Genomic DNA, 18,643 nt, shown 5'->3' with positions numbered 1-18,643 from the left:
ATAATGATGCCTCCAGTTTATAATGAGATAAATATAGATTTGCCCCCAACTGAGTTGCCAAACATACAGCGATCTACCTGTGCTTTTACGCAAAAAAAAAGCAGTTGTACTCATTCCATGATCGATCATTGGAGTCGACGACGCTAGTTTGGTCTCACTTACGTTGTTGATTCGACTTCTAATTCACTCGATCTTCCGCTCTGTATCCCCATGGACGGACTTCGTAAACAGCAGGTTTTCTGATATGTGCAATTCCCGAATTTGTTTGACCACAATTCATGATAATTTAATACCTAGGGCGATGTTACCATGTGTTTATTTCAATTTAAAATCATTATAAGAATTTCCTGTGTGATTTTGTATCATAATTTGGCTTAATTGATGAATTAGTTGGTGGTTGAGTGGATTGAACATCTTAGAATTACTCTCTGAACGCTGTTTGGGTTGGGTTTAGGTGTCGCTGCGTGGTTCGAGTGCGAAAGAGATCACTAGGGATGCCTTACTCGAAAAGGTTACGCAAGAGAGGGAATTTCGCAATTACATGCGTCGAGCTTCCGCAGCTTCACTTTTTATTCAGGTTTTTATACTTCCTTCCAAAATAAGAGCTACATGCTGTCTTTGAGGATTGAACTTGCTACTTTACTACTTGAAATGAATTGAATTTTTAACTTTTGAGAACAATCTGATGGCTTCTACATTATACCCCAAGAACTAAAACAATGAATGACTTGTCAAATCTTGTGTAGAGGGTTTGGAGACGCTATGCTTCAACAAAGATGGCAGCTGCACATCTTCGAGAAGAGTGGCAGGAGATGCTTAATAGTCATCCAGTTCCTATGATCAGAGCTTGGATTTCCAACAACCTATTGAAACCTTTTCTTTTCTTCATTACAACTTTAGCAACTGGGCGTCAAAGGTTTGAAGATAGAGATGTAGAATGTATGCAGATCTGCTTCAAAATTCTTTTGGAGAGCATAAATTCCAGTGGTATGCTATGCTTTTTCTCTACTTAAATATCAGATTCTTAAACGCATTATAGCACACTTTTTGTGTCTACCAGTTTATATCATTTCTATGATTTTAAATACTTTTGAACTGATTTACAAATCCTTAATTCAAGCTTTCATTTTAAAGATCCACAGAGAAACTTCTGCTCCCTTGCCACATCTAACATTGAAGAGAGAAGAACATGGACATATCAAGCAAAGAAGTTGATTTCCTTATGTCTACTCATTCTTTCAGAATGTGATTACTCATATCAAGAGGGACACCAATACATAGTTCTTACATCTATGGCAATGCGGTTTGTTGTTAGCTTGACTGATCTGAAAGGATGGAAAACTCTTGATGATGTCACTCTTCAAGAAGCAGATACATCAGTGAAAGATCTAGTATCATACATGTGCAGTGAGAAAAGTCGGCTTTACATTTCCATCAGAAGATACATTAGTAGATTGGAAGTTCCTCTTTCTTCAACTACTGGACATACACATACACATACAGATGACAGATTCTTGATTACTGCAAGTGCAATCACTTTAGCACTGAGACCCTTCAATAATGGCAACATGAATATGAATGAAAATGGTCTCCAAGATTTGCAATTTGCTGTTGAGCAATATTGTGTGCTTCTGCTCACAATTCCTTGGTTTACTCAACGTCTGCCAGCTGTACTCTTATCTGCTATAAAGCATAAATCCATCTTGTCACCTTGCTTCATGCAAATATTGGTAATCCTTGTAAACTTACATACTTTAGCACAACTTTTTCTTCATCAATAATACTGCTTTAATATTTAATACATAAAGCATGAGAAGCTGATCAACCTTTGGCAGGTGATGGCAGATATCAAAAGAGAGAGTTTTAGATGAGATTTCAAAGTTGAATAATTTGGAACAGAGTTCAACTCCAAATGTGTTGCCACCTGTTGGTTGGACACTTGCAAACATTATTTCTCTTGCAACAGGTGTAGACAACAATTCCAAAGATTCTGGAAGATTCACTCAAGATCTAGACTTTTCATCTTACCTTCATGTTGTCATCATTCTTGCTGAAAATTTATTGACTTGGTTCGAGGGAGCTGAATGGAATCAGAATCAGAATCAGAATCAGAATCAGTCACTCCAATCCAACATGTCATACAAAGATTTACTCAACCCTGTTTGTCAACAATGGCATCTAATGAAGTTATTGACTTTGGAAAATAATTCATATGAATTGACAGACGTTGCATATTATTACTCTTCAATGCTAAGAATATTCACAATCCTCAATCCAGTTGTAGGGTCAATGCCTATCCTCAATATGCTCTCATTCACCCCTGGATTTCTTTCAAATCTCTGGGAATCACTCGAAAACTCCTTCTTCCCTAAATCAAAATCCACCCCTGATGCTAACTTTAACATTACTGAAGATTCAAGGGATAGAAATAGAATCTCCAAGAAAAAGAAAAAAGGATTAGCTAAAAATGGAAGCACTAAATGGGCCAATGTATTAAACAAAATAACTGGAAAATCCCAAGGAGATATAGACAATACAGAGTCTGTTAACAACATTGGTTCTCAAATTGATGACTCTTCTGATGTATGGGATATTGAGCCTTTTAGAAAAGGTCCAGAAGGCTTAACAACTGATTCTTCTCATTTAGTCCATCTTTTCTCTGCTGTTTATGCACACCTGTTGCTTGTTCTTGATGACATAGAGTTCTATGAAAAACAGGTAATCCCAATACTAAATTACTAATATACCCTTCTCTTATGTTACTTTGTATTTATGAATTTGGTGTTTTTTGTAGGTTCCATTTACACTAGAGCAACAGAGAAGAATCGCATCAATGCTGAATACATTAGTGTATAATGCATTGTCTTATAACATTACATGGAATAATCATCCATTAATGGATGCTTCTGTTCGATGTCTACATTTGTTATATGAAAGAGATTGTAGACACGAGTTTTGTCCCCATGAACTTTGGCTTTCTCCAGCTAAAAAAAATCGTCCACCAATTGCAGTTGCTGCAAGAACTCATGAAGTTCTTCTATCAACCAATCTAAGATCAGATGATTCATTCCCCATTTCAAGTATGCACTCTGTTATCACCACAACCCCACATGTTTTTCCATTTGAAGAAAGGTAAAATCAAGTAATTGAGTAATTTGAAGTTGATATGATCATATGAATAAGATTAAGAAGTTTTGTTTGTTTGTTTGATTGGTTGAATATCAGAGTTGAGATGTTTAGAGAACTGATTGGAATGGATAAAGTTTCTAGAAGAATGGCTGGTGAAATCATAGGACCTGGCCCACAAGCTGTTGAGGTAGTAATCAGGCGTAGTCATATTGTTGAAGATGGATTCCAACAATTGAATTCACTGGGGTCAAGATTAAAGTCAAGCATACACGTGTCATTTGTTAGTGAATGTGGTCTACCTGAAGCTGGATTAGATTATGGTGGTTTATCAAAAGAGTTTCTAACAGACATAGCAAAAGCTGCCTTTGCTCCCGAGTAAGTTTGCTGACATGGAATTTTTTTATAAACCTTAACAAAGTTTATTAAATCATTATATTTTTTTTTGTTAAAGTTATGGATTATTCAGCCAGACATCAACTTCAGACAGACTTCTAATTCCAAATTCAGTTGCAAGATCCATGGATAATGGCATACAGATGATTGAATTTGTTGGAAGAGTTGTTGGAAAAGCACTTTATGAAGGAATATTACTAGATTATTCTTTCTCCCATGTTTTTGTACAAAAGCTTTTAGGTCGTTACAGCTTTATTGATGAGCTGTCAGCATTGGATCCTGAACTTTACAAGAATCTTATGTATGTTAAGGTAAAGCATATATTTTAAAAAGAAAAAAAAATCCAGGGGTAAAATCGTAAATAAGTTATTGTAAGTCATTCTTCTTGTTCTTGATATATTATTGCAGCATTATGATGGCGATGTGAAGGATCTGTGTCTAGATTTTACAGTTACTGAAGAGTTACCTGGAAAACGACATGTTGTAGAGCTGAAAGCTGGGGGTAAAGATGTCATTATCACAAATGATAATAAGTTGCAGTATATATATGCTATGGCGGATTATAAACTTAACCGACAGGTATAAATATAATCATATCTCTGAAAATGACCTTTTTACCCTTTCATTCCCCCCAAATTTCACTATAAGATATTTGATGCCACTAATTATTTACAGGTATTGCCACTTTCAAATGCGTTTTATAGAGGATTAACAGATCTTATATCCCCATCTTGGTTGAAATTGTTTAATGCCAGTGAATTTAATCAGGTATTAAGTATTGCTTAAATTGATTTATCTTAATTTTTTAATTAAATCAACTAAAGTTTTTTTTTAAAAAAAAAAGCTTCTTTCTGGTGGAAACCATGACATTGATGTTGATGATTTGAGAAATAACACACGGTACACTGGTGGTTACACTGAAGGAAGTCGGACAGTTAAGCTCTTTTGGGAGGTATGCATAATTTACATTTCTGGTCCCTGTAGTTTTAAACGTTTTTAATTTGCAAGAGTAAAAAGTATGTTGCTATTTTGTGTTATTAATGACATTTTTACTTGGGTCAGGTAATAAGAGAATTTGAGGCAAAAGAAAGGTGTCTGTTAATGAAATTTGTGACAAGTTGTTCTCGGGCTCCATTGCTTGGGTTTAAACACTTGCAGCCAAGTTTTACAATCCACAAGGTATTTTTCTTTTTCTTTTAAATTTATAATTAATTATGAATATAAACTTTTATTTTTAATAAGAGAATGATCTTAATTAATATATTATAGGTTGCATGTGATTTACCACTTTGGGCATCGTTTGGAGGACAAGATGTTGATCGTCTTCCATCAGCTTCAACATGCTATAATACTCTCAAGGTTTTTTTTTTTTTTTTTTTTTTTTTTTTTTTTTTTTAAATATTTTTCTTTTATTAAGGTGATGATAATATTTTTAATTTAATTTAATAATATGCAGCTTCCAACTTACAAAAGATCAAGCACATTAAGAACAAAGCTACTATATGCCATTAATTCCAATGCAGGATTTGAACTTTCATAAATCACTTAAATAGTGTGTGCATTACTTAGGTAAGCCTCTCTATATATACATTTTTTTTGTGCATATTTCATGAATATGATTTGTAATGTATTTCTTTATTTTTTTATTTTTAAATTTCTAGATAGGGTTACTTGATGGATAGTAAGTCAAGGGGATGATCTATGTGATTCACTTATAAATTATTGATGTAAAGTTTATCCAACAAGTTAAAGGTTTGTGTATGATGTATATGAATTAAAAGTGTATTTTGTAGCATGATTGGTGATTTTATACGAGTGCCTAGGGGATTTTAGTGTCACGTGTCAATGTCATTTTTAGTGGGAATTTATGAGTGTCAAATGGGATTTGATAAAATTTTTGTTATTTGATCAAACTTAAACGAAATGGTATTGAATTTAAACATTTATTTACTTGTAAATTCATTGTGTTTTTTTGATGACACTGCATAAATTGGTTCTCTCCATGGATTATTTCCAAGTTTTCAATGGAATATTTTTTATTTAAGAAATTGTAATCAATAGATTCATTTTGAAAAGTGAGTTTGATTCACTGAGCAACTATCAAACAACAATTGATTCAATCAGCGTCTATCAAAAAACAACTTAAAACAATGGTTGAAAGTTTATTTATTTATTTATTTTCATTATGTTTAATGTTGATGTCCTATTGAAGAATTTAAACTCATTTTTTTTGTTTCTATCTCCAAGAAAAATGTTGGATATTGATATTAGGTTTGATTTGTACAAAAAAAAATCTTATTTATGTTAAAACAGTCCAAATTTGAGATAGTCGGTCATAATTACATTAAAAGAAATTGTTTCAGGACCTGTATATGAAAGATGTTTCTATTACCATTGTGGAAAACTTTGAAAACTTGTTGGCAAAATGCAAATTTTCCTTAACATTGGTGTTACTAATAATTTGGGATGAACATCGGTTCGGATCCGGACTAAAGCAGACCGAGAACCAAAGAAACCGGAAACCGATTTAGTGAGAAATGAAGAACCGAAAATCGAACTGAATACCCTAGTTCCAATTCTGATTCGGTTCCAATTTCGGGTTTTTTTTTTCCCTTCTTCTTCTAGTCCGAATCCACAATATCAAATGCTCATCCCTACTATTGACTAATAAGTAACAAAATTTGTGATTGTCAATGGGAGATAATATTATATTTTAGGTATTTACAAAAATGTTTGCATTTATTATAAAACAATCTTCAATAAAAATTGTCAAATTTATTGTGACACTTGGTACTTTATAATAAATTCAAAGTTTGAGGGTTTAACTTAAAACTAATATTTTAAGGCTATTAGATTGTTTCATGAGTGATGCCAATTCCTTGGTAGTTGTTACATGAAACTTTGTTAATTTTCAACTTTAATTTGTTGACACGGAATAATATTGTATTAAAATGATATGATCGCTAGTCAAATAATACCATTTTGGTGCCCAACATGCATATTCTTTATTGTTTTCAGATATTTATATGATATCTTCACCAAAAAAATTTCTTAATTTTGCTGACTTGTTATAGAAGTTATGGGTAAGCGATTAGGACACATCTCTTGTTTATTTAATTGATTTCACCAACAACAACAACAATACTCTGGTCTCATACAAATGGGATTAGAAGAGGTAGGATGGTCGCATGTCTCGATCATTAGTTAGAGACTCCTTTCGTAGAAGACATCCGATAAAACAAACGAGATAAAATGTAATAATAAAAATATTATAAACTGTGTTTCTCTGCATACTATCCATGCATATAAAAGTTAGCTGACTTTGATATTTGCTTAAAAGATCCCTACATATCAAATACTATAAATGTTAGTAGGGGATAAGGTGGGTTGGTTTATATATTTAATACATTCAATCTCTGTTTCTATAATTAATGTTTTCAAATATTATTTTATTAATTGGCAAATATAAATATATATAATCTACTCCTAAACTAACACATAATTCTACCTATGTTTAGGACGGGACTTGAACCCCCGACTTCAAGGAGGGAGGATACCACCTGATACCGCTGAGCTAGCAGCCCTTTTTAAACAATAATTTTATAACATTGCTTTATTCTTACAGAATTTCTTATATACTAATTTCATAGGTATATTTTAAAAAAATGTCTAATTGTATCAATCACCTTTCATGACATAGTAAAAAATTAATTCAATCTTCAAAATAAACATCAATTTTGCGGATGACATCCGTGAAATTGCAAGTTATCTGCAAAATGATGACGTTATTTGAAAAATATTTGATTATCCCCCAAAGAATGCCAACGGACTAAAACGAAAGATATAATGGTGATATGTCGAAACACCGAAAAGAACAAGGTAATTGTTGTATGTGAGATTAAACAATAAGGTGCCATAGTTTTAATTAAAAAAAACATGTGAATGTTATAGGACAGTGTTGTGGTAGGGTTCTATTTCAAGTCTTTTGGTCCCATGGATCTCTAATACATAAACAATTTGAATAAATAAAAAAGTTTAAAATCAAATAAAAAGCTTAAGTATGTTTGTTCAAAGTTTGTCAAATTATTGTGACGCTTGGTGCTTTATAATAGTGTAGAAACATTCAAAGTTTGAGGGTTTAAGTTGAAACTAATATGTGATGTTATTGGGTTGTTTCATGAGATGAGTAATTTCAACTTTAATATGTTGACACGGTATAATATTGTATTAAATGATATGATTGCTACTTGCTAGTCAAATATATAAGTAATTAAGTATGTTTGTTCAAACTTAATAATTGATATTTTGGCCTTTTTATTCAGTCGTTAAGGACAAGGTTGTATTTTGTATGTTTGTTGTTTAGTTAAGAGATAGGCATTAGTCATGCCCAACATGCATCGTTTCTTTATTGTTTTCAAAATTTTATATGATATTTTCATAAGTTTTTCTTGATTTTCCTGGCTTGTTGCTAAAGTTATGGGTAGACGATTACGATAGATCTCTTATTTATTTAAGTCATTCAATATGTTATTTTTGGGGCTGTGTATTAGACTGAATAGTTTGGAAACGAAACTTATTTGCAAACATTTATTAGAGTTTAGAAAAATTAACTTCCGTATGTTTTAATGTTTTTGAATATCATTATATTAAATTCTTTTTGAATGATAATTTGATAATCTTAGTATGAGTTATTTACTAAAATGACCAAGAAGAATAGACTTTCAGGTATTTAAAAATTCAACACCTAAAAAGTTCAAAATTACACTTTTTTTTTCAAACATAGGACAAATATTAAACACTTGCGTTTTAGAATGATTAACACATTTTTTTTTCTCATTCATCGGAGGGGTGTGACGGAGGAAACATATCGATGATGTAGAGGCACCGGGTATATCACCAACGTGTAATGAAGTTTTCATCTACGAATAAAGTTGATAAACATATTATGACAAAGTTTGTATTTTAGCAAACACAACAAATATTACAATTCATCATATGAAAATCACAAAAAAAATTTAAACAACTGAAAGATTATATTAACACATTAACAAAAGCTAATGAAAAAAAAAGGTTACAAAAGATTAGACATAATAGGGCTTTGTAACCACGACACCCAACTAGAACTAACATGGAGCTTCTTATTCCTATAAACAAACCAAGAGAACCAACTAGAACTAACATTGAGCTTCTTATTCCTATACACAAACCAAGAGAATGAGTGCAAATCCAAAACCACATTGTCATAATAATAGCCTTTAACACCATACATTTTATATTCGATAACTAGAATGTATCAATCCAAGTTACCATGTCCTCTACATCTACAAAAATCAGAACAAGTAAGTCACACCACATTCATGTGAAAGCCTACAAAACCGAAGCCACTTGACAAGTGATAAAAATGTGGGAATCGGTTCCAAGTTGGTAAAGGCCTTTACCCTAGATAAGCTAGATAGATAATTCATTTGAGAAGTTTTGGAAGTGGTTTGAGTTCCAACGGATCAGCCAAGAAAAAGTCTGATTTTTTCTTTATTGTTAGAGGGTTACACAATTTGTGTAAGATAAGCCTTGAATATTTACATAGTCATGGGATGTAATGCCCAACAAGGTGTAAAACGTGAGTTTTGATACTTTAAGTTAATGTACGTTGGGTTGTTTGCTTCCAAACCTTCCACAAGCCTTCCTAATGAACCTTATGAATGCATTAAGACCTATCATCTTTGATTATTATATTAACCTAACTTATTTCCTTCATAGTCTAGTCCTTAAGATTACTTAATGCTTCAAGAGGTCGACGAAGCACACTGTAACGCCCTGTTTTGAAAGTATTCGTTTATGGATTTCAAAGCTCGAGGTTAGGGGCGTTTCGGTCTTTTATGGGCTTTGAGTTTTAGGCGAGGAGGTTCGGGCCGGGACGTGTTGCTAGAAGCGTAGGGTTTCTCACCACCTTTTCGTGGATATAAAGTTCGTCGGAAACGGACTTAGAATGAAGGAGTTATAGCACTTTGAAGTTATTGACATAAATGGTCCCTGAAGGAAATACTTGGCAAGTGAGTCCCATGCATGCAAGGGATGCATGCACGTGTTTGGCTGGGTACGCCCAGCATAAGCTGGGTTACACCCAGCGTATAAGGAGGATTGGTCGCGATGCGGAGAGGCGTACGCCCAGCGTACGCTCAGAGTCTCAAAACCCTAATTTTAGGGCATGCCACTATATAAGGAACATAATGGCCCAAACCCTAGCCTCCTTATCCGTCCCCCAACCTCAAAAAATCCTAAAACGTCTCATCCCTTCATTCTTGTGAGGTCTTGACCTTGGGAAGCTCATTTTGGTGGTGTAAGCTTGGAATAGCAAAAGGAGAAGTTGGCAAGGAAGAACTTGGGGAGTTGGAGCTCATAGATCTGGAATACCATCAGCATTTGGAACACTTTTGAGGTATAAAGTTCATAACTTTACTTAAGAATGTTTAGATCTAGTGTAGTGTAGTTTTGGAGTTATTCTGGTCCCAAGAATGGACCTTTATGATGAAATCTCGTTTGTGAGCTTAGGGTTGCCACCCTCAGAGCTAAAAGGGTTCCATAAGCAGTAAAGTTTCCATCTTGAGTGTCTTAATGGGTTCATGCATGAGATATAGCCCTCTTTATGGAAGTAGATTATCTTTTTGGAGTTTGGACTTGTTTGGGGCAAGTTAAGTCACCAAGTCAGTGACTTTATGGATTAAGCCATGAAAAAGGACCTGGATCTGAGTTTGTAGCCTCTGGAGTGGAGGAATAAGCACTTAATGGAAAAAGGACTTAACAGGAGGATTACATTGAGCGTACGTGCAGGTATGCCCAGTGTACTCACCATTACGCCTGTACGCATAGCGTACGCAGATGTATGCCCCGCGTAATCTGTCTGTATGGGCCATGTGTTATTGGGCCTCGGTTTGGGCTGTGCTTTGGGTTCTTGGGCCTTATTGGGCCATCAGTAGCCAGATAATATGGGCCAAGGAAATAGTTGGGCTTAGAGTAAGGCCCAATAGAGGGATTGGTCCCAATTTAGCAAATTGGGCCATTAGTGGGCCACTAGTAGGCTTGGGAAGCTTACATAGTGTTGGGCCTTAGATATGGACCAAGTTGGGTTAGGGGTAGAATGGTCATTTTACCCCGGAAGGGTTATTGTATTGGACTAAGTGATGTTTGGTATTGGTAGTAGGGAAGCCGAAGGGTCAGCAGTTCGGGAATTGCCAGTCAGCAGCCAGAGGAGTATCAGCAGGGTTCAGCAGTGCGAGGTGAGTCTCCTCACTGTGTGCATGGGTCTACAGCCACAATGCCGACCCATTATGTTTGTGTATAGTAGGAAGACCCGGGGGTTAGCCTTAGGAATTATTATGATATAGGTTCCGGATTACGATCCGATGGCAGGCGAGGCCCGAGGAATGTTAGTATGCTAGTTATACTTGTTGACTGTGTGATACTTGTATGTGCCTGGTAGGGAGGTGAGTGTGGGCGAGGTCCCGTATCTCATCACTATCCGAGTATGGACGGGGTTCCGTATCTCATTAGTAGCAGAGCAGGGGCGAGGCCAGAGTTAGGAGGGAGGTGAGTGTGGGCGGGGGCCCATATATCACTACTAGCAGGAGCGTGGACGGGGTTCCATGACTCATCAGTAACAGGATAGGGGCGAGGCCCAAGTTAGGCGAGGCCTTGGAACATGAGTATAGTAGAGTATGTCTAGCTATTGGTTATGTGTTATGTTATATGTTTGTATGTGTTTAGCGGGCGAGGACCAGAGACAGGTGGGGCCTAAGAGAAACATATATGTATACCGAGCGGGGCTCGATGCCAGGCGGGGCCTGATGCCGGGGCGGGGCCCGATGCCGGAGTTAGTCCGATGTCGGGCAAGTCCCGATGTAGCGGGCGGGGCCCAGTATGTGGTATGTGGTAGATTGGGGAACTCACTAAGCTTCGTGCTTACGGTTTTCAGTTTTGGTTTCAGGTACTTCCGGTAGCGGAGGGAGGAGCTCGGGGTGATCGCATGACACACACCATATTTGTTTAGCCTGGGATGTTTTACTCTGATATAAAAAGAATATGTTTTAGGATTATACTCTGATTGGATGTAACACTTTTGTTTATGAATGAAATGGTTGATAACTATGCCTTTTATTAATGATTTAAAATGAAATTTCCGGACCGTATTTTTAAGGATGTTACACACACATGAAGACATCAAACTCTCAAATCAAGTCATAAACTCTATTTAATCTTATGGATTCATCTAGGTTGCTACTAAATGAGTTCCATTCATGTTAAGACCTTAACAACATGTTTGAACATCTACTTAACACTCAATTCCATTATTGATCAATAATTTTACAAGCTAATATCAGAGATTCAAATCATTAAAATCATTGTTTATTAAAATGCTCATAATTTCTTGCAAGTGGCATTTCCATCAGCCTCATCTAGATTTCATTTTATATATTCAAATGATGAATTTAAACTAGATCATTGATATATAGTGGGATTTGAAACTACTTAAACATAATCAGTTGCAAATCTAGGTTCAAATTCCTCACTCTAGATCATGAAACTCTAACATTGATTTAACACTTCAATCAAGATCAAATAAGATTGTTATACTTGAGTTATGATTAATCTAGTTAAATTTGAATTCAAACACATAATACTAACTAGATAAGTTATCACTTCTTTAGATTAAGCTTAATTTTTCATTTTTATTCTAGGGTTTGTGAACTGCAAATTCTTCATGTCGTCAAATCAAACAATAACAAAGAACATTGTTGCTAGATTAGAACATACATAATATTTGCACCTTAGGAACATATAGCAATCCACAATTTATCGTAGAATCTCGAATTTTAGAATAACTCAAACCCTAGGCTCATAAAATGGAGAATATAACTTGAGACTTATCTCTTAAAAGCCTCCAATGATGAGTTAAACAACTAATCTTCAAATTACACTTCAAACTCGTTTTAATTATGCTTCCATCATCAAAAACTCCATTCTCTCTCTCTCTCTCTCTCTCTCTCTCTCTCTCTCTCTCGAATCGCTTCAAGTAAAATGAAAAAGGGAAATTAAAGGGGTGTTTGGGATTACTTTTGAACATCAAAAGTCCTTTTTGTAGGACTTTTTGCAAAAGAAGCTATTTAAAATGTGTTTGGATTACCAAAATTACTTTTGGTGTAAACTTTACATGCAAGGTCACAAAAAGTCAGCTTTTTGTGACTTTTTGAAACCCCTCCATTTCGTCAATGCAAAAAATCATTTTCAAAAAAACTTTTTTATTATCCTAACATCTTTTGACTTTTTGAAAAAGTTAAAAGTTAAAACTCATTCTAAAAACAATACCAACACCTCCCTAAAAGTGAAATATCTTGACTTTGTTCCTTTAACCCTTCTTAACCTTTCATTATTTGACCACCAAAAGACTTGGAATTTGACTAGTAGTTATTTATTTACATTATAAGTCCTTCTCTATCTAGTTAAATAAGTTAAATAAGGAGTAAGCTTAATTTTTCATTTTTATCCCGATTATTCCCATTTCTAAAATTAGGCACTTCTTAATTATTAAGTAATAAAAATCATAATTTTTTATTCTTAATTTTTAATTAAGATTATTATTCATTCACTTAATTAATTATTTATTTGTTTTTTTTAAATACTTTCATTCAAAAGACGAAAATTCTAATCATAAATATAGGTGTTACAGATAACATAATTATACTTGTTATTTCAACCTCAACCTACCATTTTTGTTCTTAATCAACTCGAACTGTATTTCTTTCGATTATGAATGTATATCCTTCGGTTCCTCATGAAAAACATATCTTTATGGCTTTGTAGATTTAGTTCATCATCCATCCATATAAAATATATAAAGAGTAATTTTAGTTTATTTCAAATTCAGTGTTGTAATCGACCAATTATGATTCAACCTTATAAAAAAAACATGTCAAATCCAAAAATAAAATATTTTTGAACATGCAAGCCAACACATATTAACTGAAATTCCACTAATAACGATAAATTTATAGAGATTACGATAAAAAGTTAACACATTACAAATGAAAATCAAACTTAAGCCATCACTAATACCTTATTCAAAGACAATAAACATCATAAAAATAACACAAACACCACATAAATAAAAACCTAAAATATCTACAAACAACAACAACAAAATGTTTTTAGTAAAATCGTCAGATTGTATCGAACCTACCACTGAAAAAACAGTTGACTTTTGGTCAACCTTCAACGCATTAAAAGCTGGAATGCTTCATTATCCGTCTCAATTTCATACTCATATCCAAGCTCATTTGCAACACCCCGAAACTCATTTAATTCACTTGAACAAACTTGAATTCCAACCAAAACATTCGCCCCCATTTCTCCCTTTTCACATATTAAATAAAAAAAAAACATTAGAATCACAGAATCACCATTCACCACACCAACATCAAAACTCAAAAGGGCAAAATCGGAATAAAAATATATATTTTAACAAACCTGTGCTCGGTAATGAAACAAGCTAATATTCCATCGTGGACTAAACCCATGCAAAAATTTCATCAATGCCCCTGGCCTCTCCGGAAAAACAAACCGACAAAGTAGCTCATTTTCAACATTCGTTCTCCCACCCATCTGGAAATCAAGGGTATTTTAGTCTTTTTTTATTTATAAAACTCAATCAGATAAAAAATAAAGTATGTTGCTATTATTAGGTATTACCAGATGGCGTAAATGATCCTTAACCATGTCATTATTTGTAAATTCCATAGTTTTTAATTCATATGATTCCATTCTCTCCACCATTGCTTGAAGCTCAAACTTTGTATGTAGCCCAACACTATATAACAATCACAAAAACAAAATATGTCAAAATATAAATTTAAATTTTTCTCAAATTAAAAAAAAAAATGATCTTTAACCTGTATAGAACTAAAGCTTGTTTCTCTCCAGAATCATATCGATACTTGAACTCAGTAATATTCATCGACCCTATCTGTCACCACAATTTTTTTTAAATAATAATAATAAAAAAAAAAACGAAATGATATTTCGTTATTTCGTTAATTCGTTATTTAGTTATTTAGTTATTTAATTAATTACCAGTTCACAAAACTGTTTAAAGCTTCCGGGTTCTTCCGGAAGGAAAGTTGCAAGAACAGCCTCCCGTTGCCTACCAACATTTGCAAGCTCTGTCACCAACCTTAATCTATCAAAATTCATGTTGGCCCCACTTGTTATTGCTACAACATTAATATCTTTAAGGTTATAATATTTGCAATATGCTTCAGCTCCAGCAAGTGCTAGAGCCCCTGCTGGTTCTAGAATACTCCTTTTCTCCTCAAACATATCCTACATCACAAATTAAAAAAAAAAAATCAAAAAAACAATAAAAAGATCTCAGACTTCTAATTGTGGTATCAAAACATGATACCGACTTTTATGGATGCACAAATGGCATCACGGGTGACAAGAACAACTCCATCAATTAACTCTCTGCATAAACGAAAAGTTTCTAGACCAACTTCTTTAACAGCAACACCATCTGCAAAACCTCCAACTTGGTCAAGAATTATGCGTTGACCATGGTGTAATGATAACGCCATTGCATTTGCATCAGCTGGCTCTACACCAATGATGCGAACCTATGTAAAAAGATTTCACAGAATGAGAATCTCTTTCATTATAATATCATCGTAAAAGATTTTTAGGGTTTTGGTTTTACCTCTGGTGAAACTCTTTTCACATAGGCGGCTATACCTGCAATTAAACCACCACCACCTACAGGGACAAAAATGGCGTGAATTGGACCTTGCATTTGTCTCACGATCTCCATTCCAACAGTTCCTTGGCCCATTATGATATCTGGATGATCAAAAGGAGGGATGAAGGTTCTTTTTTCATTTTCGCCTCTTTTTTTTGCGTATGCTTGTGCTTCATCGTATGAATCGCCTTCAAGAACAACTGTTGCACCTAATCTTTTGACAGATTCCCACTAAATGGATCATTCAACAATGGTGGAATCAGTAGGGATTAGAAGGTGAAAACAATATGAAGAAAGAAAACAGAGAAGAAAATGGAACCTTGATTCGAGGTGTGGTTACTGGCATTACAATCACTGCATCACAGCCTAGTGTTTTGGCTGCTAATGCAACACCTTGAGCATGATTTCCTGCTGATGAACAGATGACTCCTTGTGATAATTGTTCTTTTGGGAGTTTTGCCATCATGTTATATGCTCCACGAAGCTTGAATGAGAAGACCTGAAGCACAAATCATCATTCAGTATGCGAAACTAGAAACTTTCAACTAGAAACTTTCAATATGAACAGAGATGAATAGCATAAATAAGAACATATTGATGTTTGTGAAAGTTTATTATGACTAATTTGAATTGAAATATATGCGAAATCGTGTTTAGATGTGTGCTTACAGGTTGAAGATCTTCTCGTTTAAGCCAGATGTTGACACCTAATCGTTCGGAAAGCTTAGGGGCGAGCGATAACGGAGATTCAATTGCAACGTCGTAAACTCGATTCGACGACAAAATATTCGTCAAATACTCCATTTCACTCAAAGCACCATTACCTTCCTCCACCTTATGGTCCGGTACAGCGCCCAAATAGCCGGACTCGTACTGCAATGAAGACGGAGACACTCGAAGCACCGGCGGTGGTTGTTCTCTGGTCCGCAACACCGCAGTCGTTGACCTCGCCTCCGTTGTTAACAAATCGATATCCGCCTTTGATTTGGACATGGTGGCGGAGACGGAAGGTCTCCTTCTCCTGGTCGTGTTGACATTTTGCAATATGACGCCATTGGTGGGGATTTTCACGTAAGGAGTGAAACACAAGGCTTCCATTTGAGCTTTGGTTAGGTTTCCGGTGGCGGAATGCGGTGGTGTTGGCAGTGGAGACGAAGTCGGAGGCGGGGGAAGAAAAAGCTGATGGTTTCGACTTTCGACACACCGAATGGACACCGAGGGTTCTTGGATTTTGTAAAGGGGACATGTGGGTGATGGTGGAGCCAATAAGATGTTGACACGTGAGATGGCTGTTGAAAGACGACTAGCCGCCGGTGTTTTCTTTATGTTTCACGAACTTATTAAATATAAAGTTTGTCATGAACTGTGGGCTAGCCTAAGTAATTAATGGGCTAAACGAGGCCCACAATCTAATCAATGATACTAAAAATCAAGATATTTATTTGATTAGTAAATAATAATTTAGATTATGATTTTGAGCTTCTTGTTCTTTTAGGTGCTGTTTGTTTTTTCTGAGGCAAAATGTCTGCAGTATGCGGACCACATCTGTAGACCTCTGCAGTAAAAGAGATTGACCAAATGTAGGAATGGCAACGGGTCGGGTTCGGGGCGGGGCATCGTTTCCCAAACCTGCCCCGATATTTTTCGGGTTTCTTATCGGGGCGCTCCATCGGGTTTCGGGTTTTTCCATTGGGTTTCGGGTATCTTATCGGGTTTACAACAATTTATAACGAAATCTTTATTTCGTTAAAAGGTACCCCGATGTCTTATAAAATATACATGTTCTAGCTTCCCTTTTAAATTAAAAATATGATGCATCACTTTAATAAAATAATTTGGACGTTATATTAAAAATTATTTGATTTAAGTTTAGTGTAATGCGTCAAAACATAAAAAATGATCATTCAAACTAGATTGTTAATAACTAAAAAGATTATTTGATTTAAGTTTAGTCTAATACGTCAAAACATAAAAAAAATGATTTAAGTATATATATATATATATATATATATATATATATATATATATATATATATATATATATATATATATATATATATATAATCGGGGCGGGGCGGGGCGGGGCGAGGATAACCCACTCCCTGCCCCAAACCCGATAACGACCCGTTACCCGATCCGAAATGATCGGGTTTCGGGTTTCCCCATCGGGTTCGGGCTTTTTTGCCATCCCTAACCAAATGTCTGCAGTCTGAAAAAAGATGATTGTTTGTTTTTTTAACATCTGCGGGCTACTAAAATAAAATGAAATCTAAATAAACTGATTTTTTTAAACTTCAAAGTGATTTTTTAATATTTTTATGATTTTGTTATAAATAATTAACGAATTTAGATCAACTTTTATGTATTATTGTATAAAAAATAAAAATAAAAATGGTATGAATTAACGTATATATTTGATAAAAACCAATAATTTTGGTTGCAAAGTTATAACTAAACATTATAATTAGTGATCAAAGAATTTGATACATAAATGGATGGAAATAAACTTCGATTTTTTCAATTAAATCCATTAAAAACGTACCATAAATATTTTCTCGATAAATTGACGATATTGTATTAAATAATGTTTTACAAAATTTGGCAAAAAAATATAAGAATATATTATGATTTTTTTTCATATTTATATAAACAACTTCAACGACTATTATTGTAATAAATCTTTATTTATAAATTTGTCAAAAATATCATGTTTGTATCGTCGAACTTTTTTTTTAAGTTTTGTAAAAAAAATTTCAAATTGTTTATCATTAATAAAGTTGGAAAAAATATAAATTAAAAAAAATTTAAAAATAAAGATATATATGTTTTTTTAGGCTAGAAGATGTCTGAAGATGTTAGAAGATTATGTTTCACATCTACGCCAAGAAGAGGGCGCGCATACATTTTTAGGTCTGCAGTCTTCAAAAAAAACAAACGGTCTGCGAAGGCTAATGTCTGCGCGTGGTCTGCGCTGCGCAGACAGAAGAGGCCACGCAAATTTGCAGACAAAAAACAAACACTACCTTACTTATCAATGTTTCTTTGTATATTGACCATAGTTTAAAACAAATTAAACAAAAGTATTGAATAATTATATGCACTCAAGTTTAAATTAATGGTTAGAAACTTATTTGTCTAAAAAAATAACATATATTTTAATAAAATCAGAAAACACAAACATTAAAACTAAAAGACCGATATCAAATTTTCAAAACATGATTATATAGGGCACGTTCGACAAAATTAGCTGATAGCGGGTAGCTGGTAGCTTATAGCTTGTAGCGTTTTGTTAAACGCTACATGAAGTAGCATTTTGATTTGAAGCGTTTTGTTTAAATC

The 18,643-nt window shown here is 34.3% G+C and overlaps 2 protein-coding genes across 2 annotated transcripts; one reads left to right on the top strand and one right to left on the bottom strand.

Moving 5' to 3' along the window:
- Positions 1-32: 32 nt before the first annotated feature.
- Positions 33-5,472, top strand: UPL7 (ubiquitin-protein ligase 7). The gene is made up of 15 exons (XM_079055462.1): positions 33-234; positions 455-577; positions 747-987; positions 1,135-1,730; positions 1,846-2,718; positions 2,795-3,132; positions 3,226-3,504; positions 3,581-3,833; positions 3,931-4,101; positions 4,198-4,290; positions 4,367-4,474; positions 4,585-4,701; positions 4,792-4,881; positions 4,979-5,091; positions 5,184-5,472. The coding sequence occupies exons 1-14, from the start codon at positions 211-213 to the stop codon at positions 5,060-5,062; spliced, it is 3,390 nt and encodes a 1,129-aa protein (XP_078911588.1). The 5' UTR covers positions 33-210; the 3' UTR covers positions 5,063-5,091; positions 5,184-5,472.
- Positions 5,473-13,542: 8,070 nt separating this feature from the next.
- LOC145119822 (threonine dehydratase 1 biosynthetic, chloroplastic-like) lies at positions 13,543-16,532 on the bottom strand. Its single transcript, XM_079055569.1, has 9 exons — positions 15,974-16,532; positions 15,624-15,803; positions 15,266-15,535; positions 14,979-15,185; positions 14,644-14,892; positions 14,463-14,536; positions 14,263-14,380; positions 14,041-14,175; positions 13,543-13,926 (listed from the first exon to the last, which is right to left on the bottom strand). Exons 1-9 carry the CDS (start codon positions 16,400-16,402, stop codon positions 13,786-13,788), a joined length of 1,803 nt encoding a protein of 600 aa, XP_078911695.1. The 5' UTR covers positions 16,403-16,532; the 3' UTR covers positions 13,543-13,785.
- Between the last annotated feature and the right edge of the window lie 2,111 nt (positions 16,533-18,643).

The sequence above is a fragment of the Lactuca virosa genome, chromosome 6 (assembly GCF_052849685.1).
Source record: "Lactuca virosa cultivar CGN04683 chromosome 6, Lactuca_virosa_CGN04683_v6, whole genome shotgun sequence".
Lineage (NCBI taxonomy): Eukaryota > Viridiplantae > Streptophyta > Magnoliopsida > Asterales > Asteraceae > Lactuca > Lactuca virosa.
Note: the sequence above shows the minus strand (reverse complement) of the source record. Positions and strands in the feature narration are given on the sequence as shown.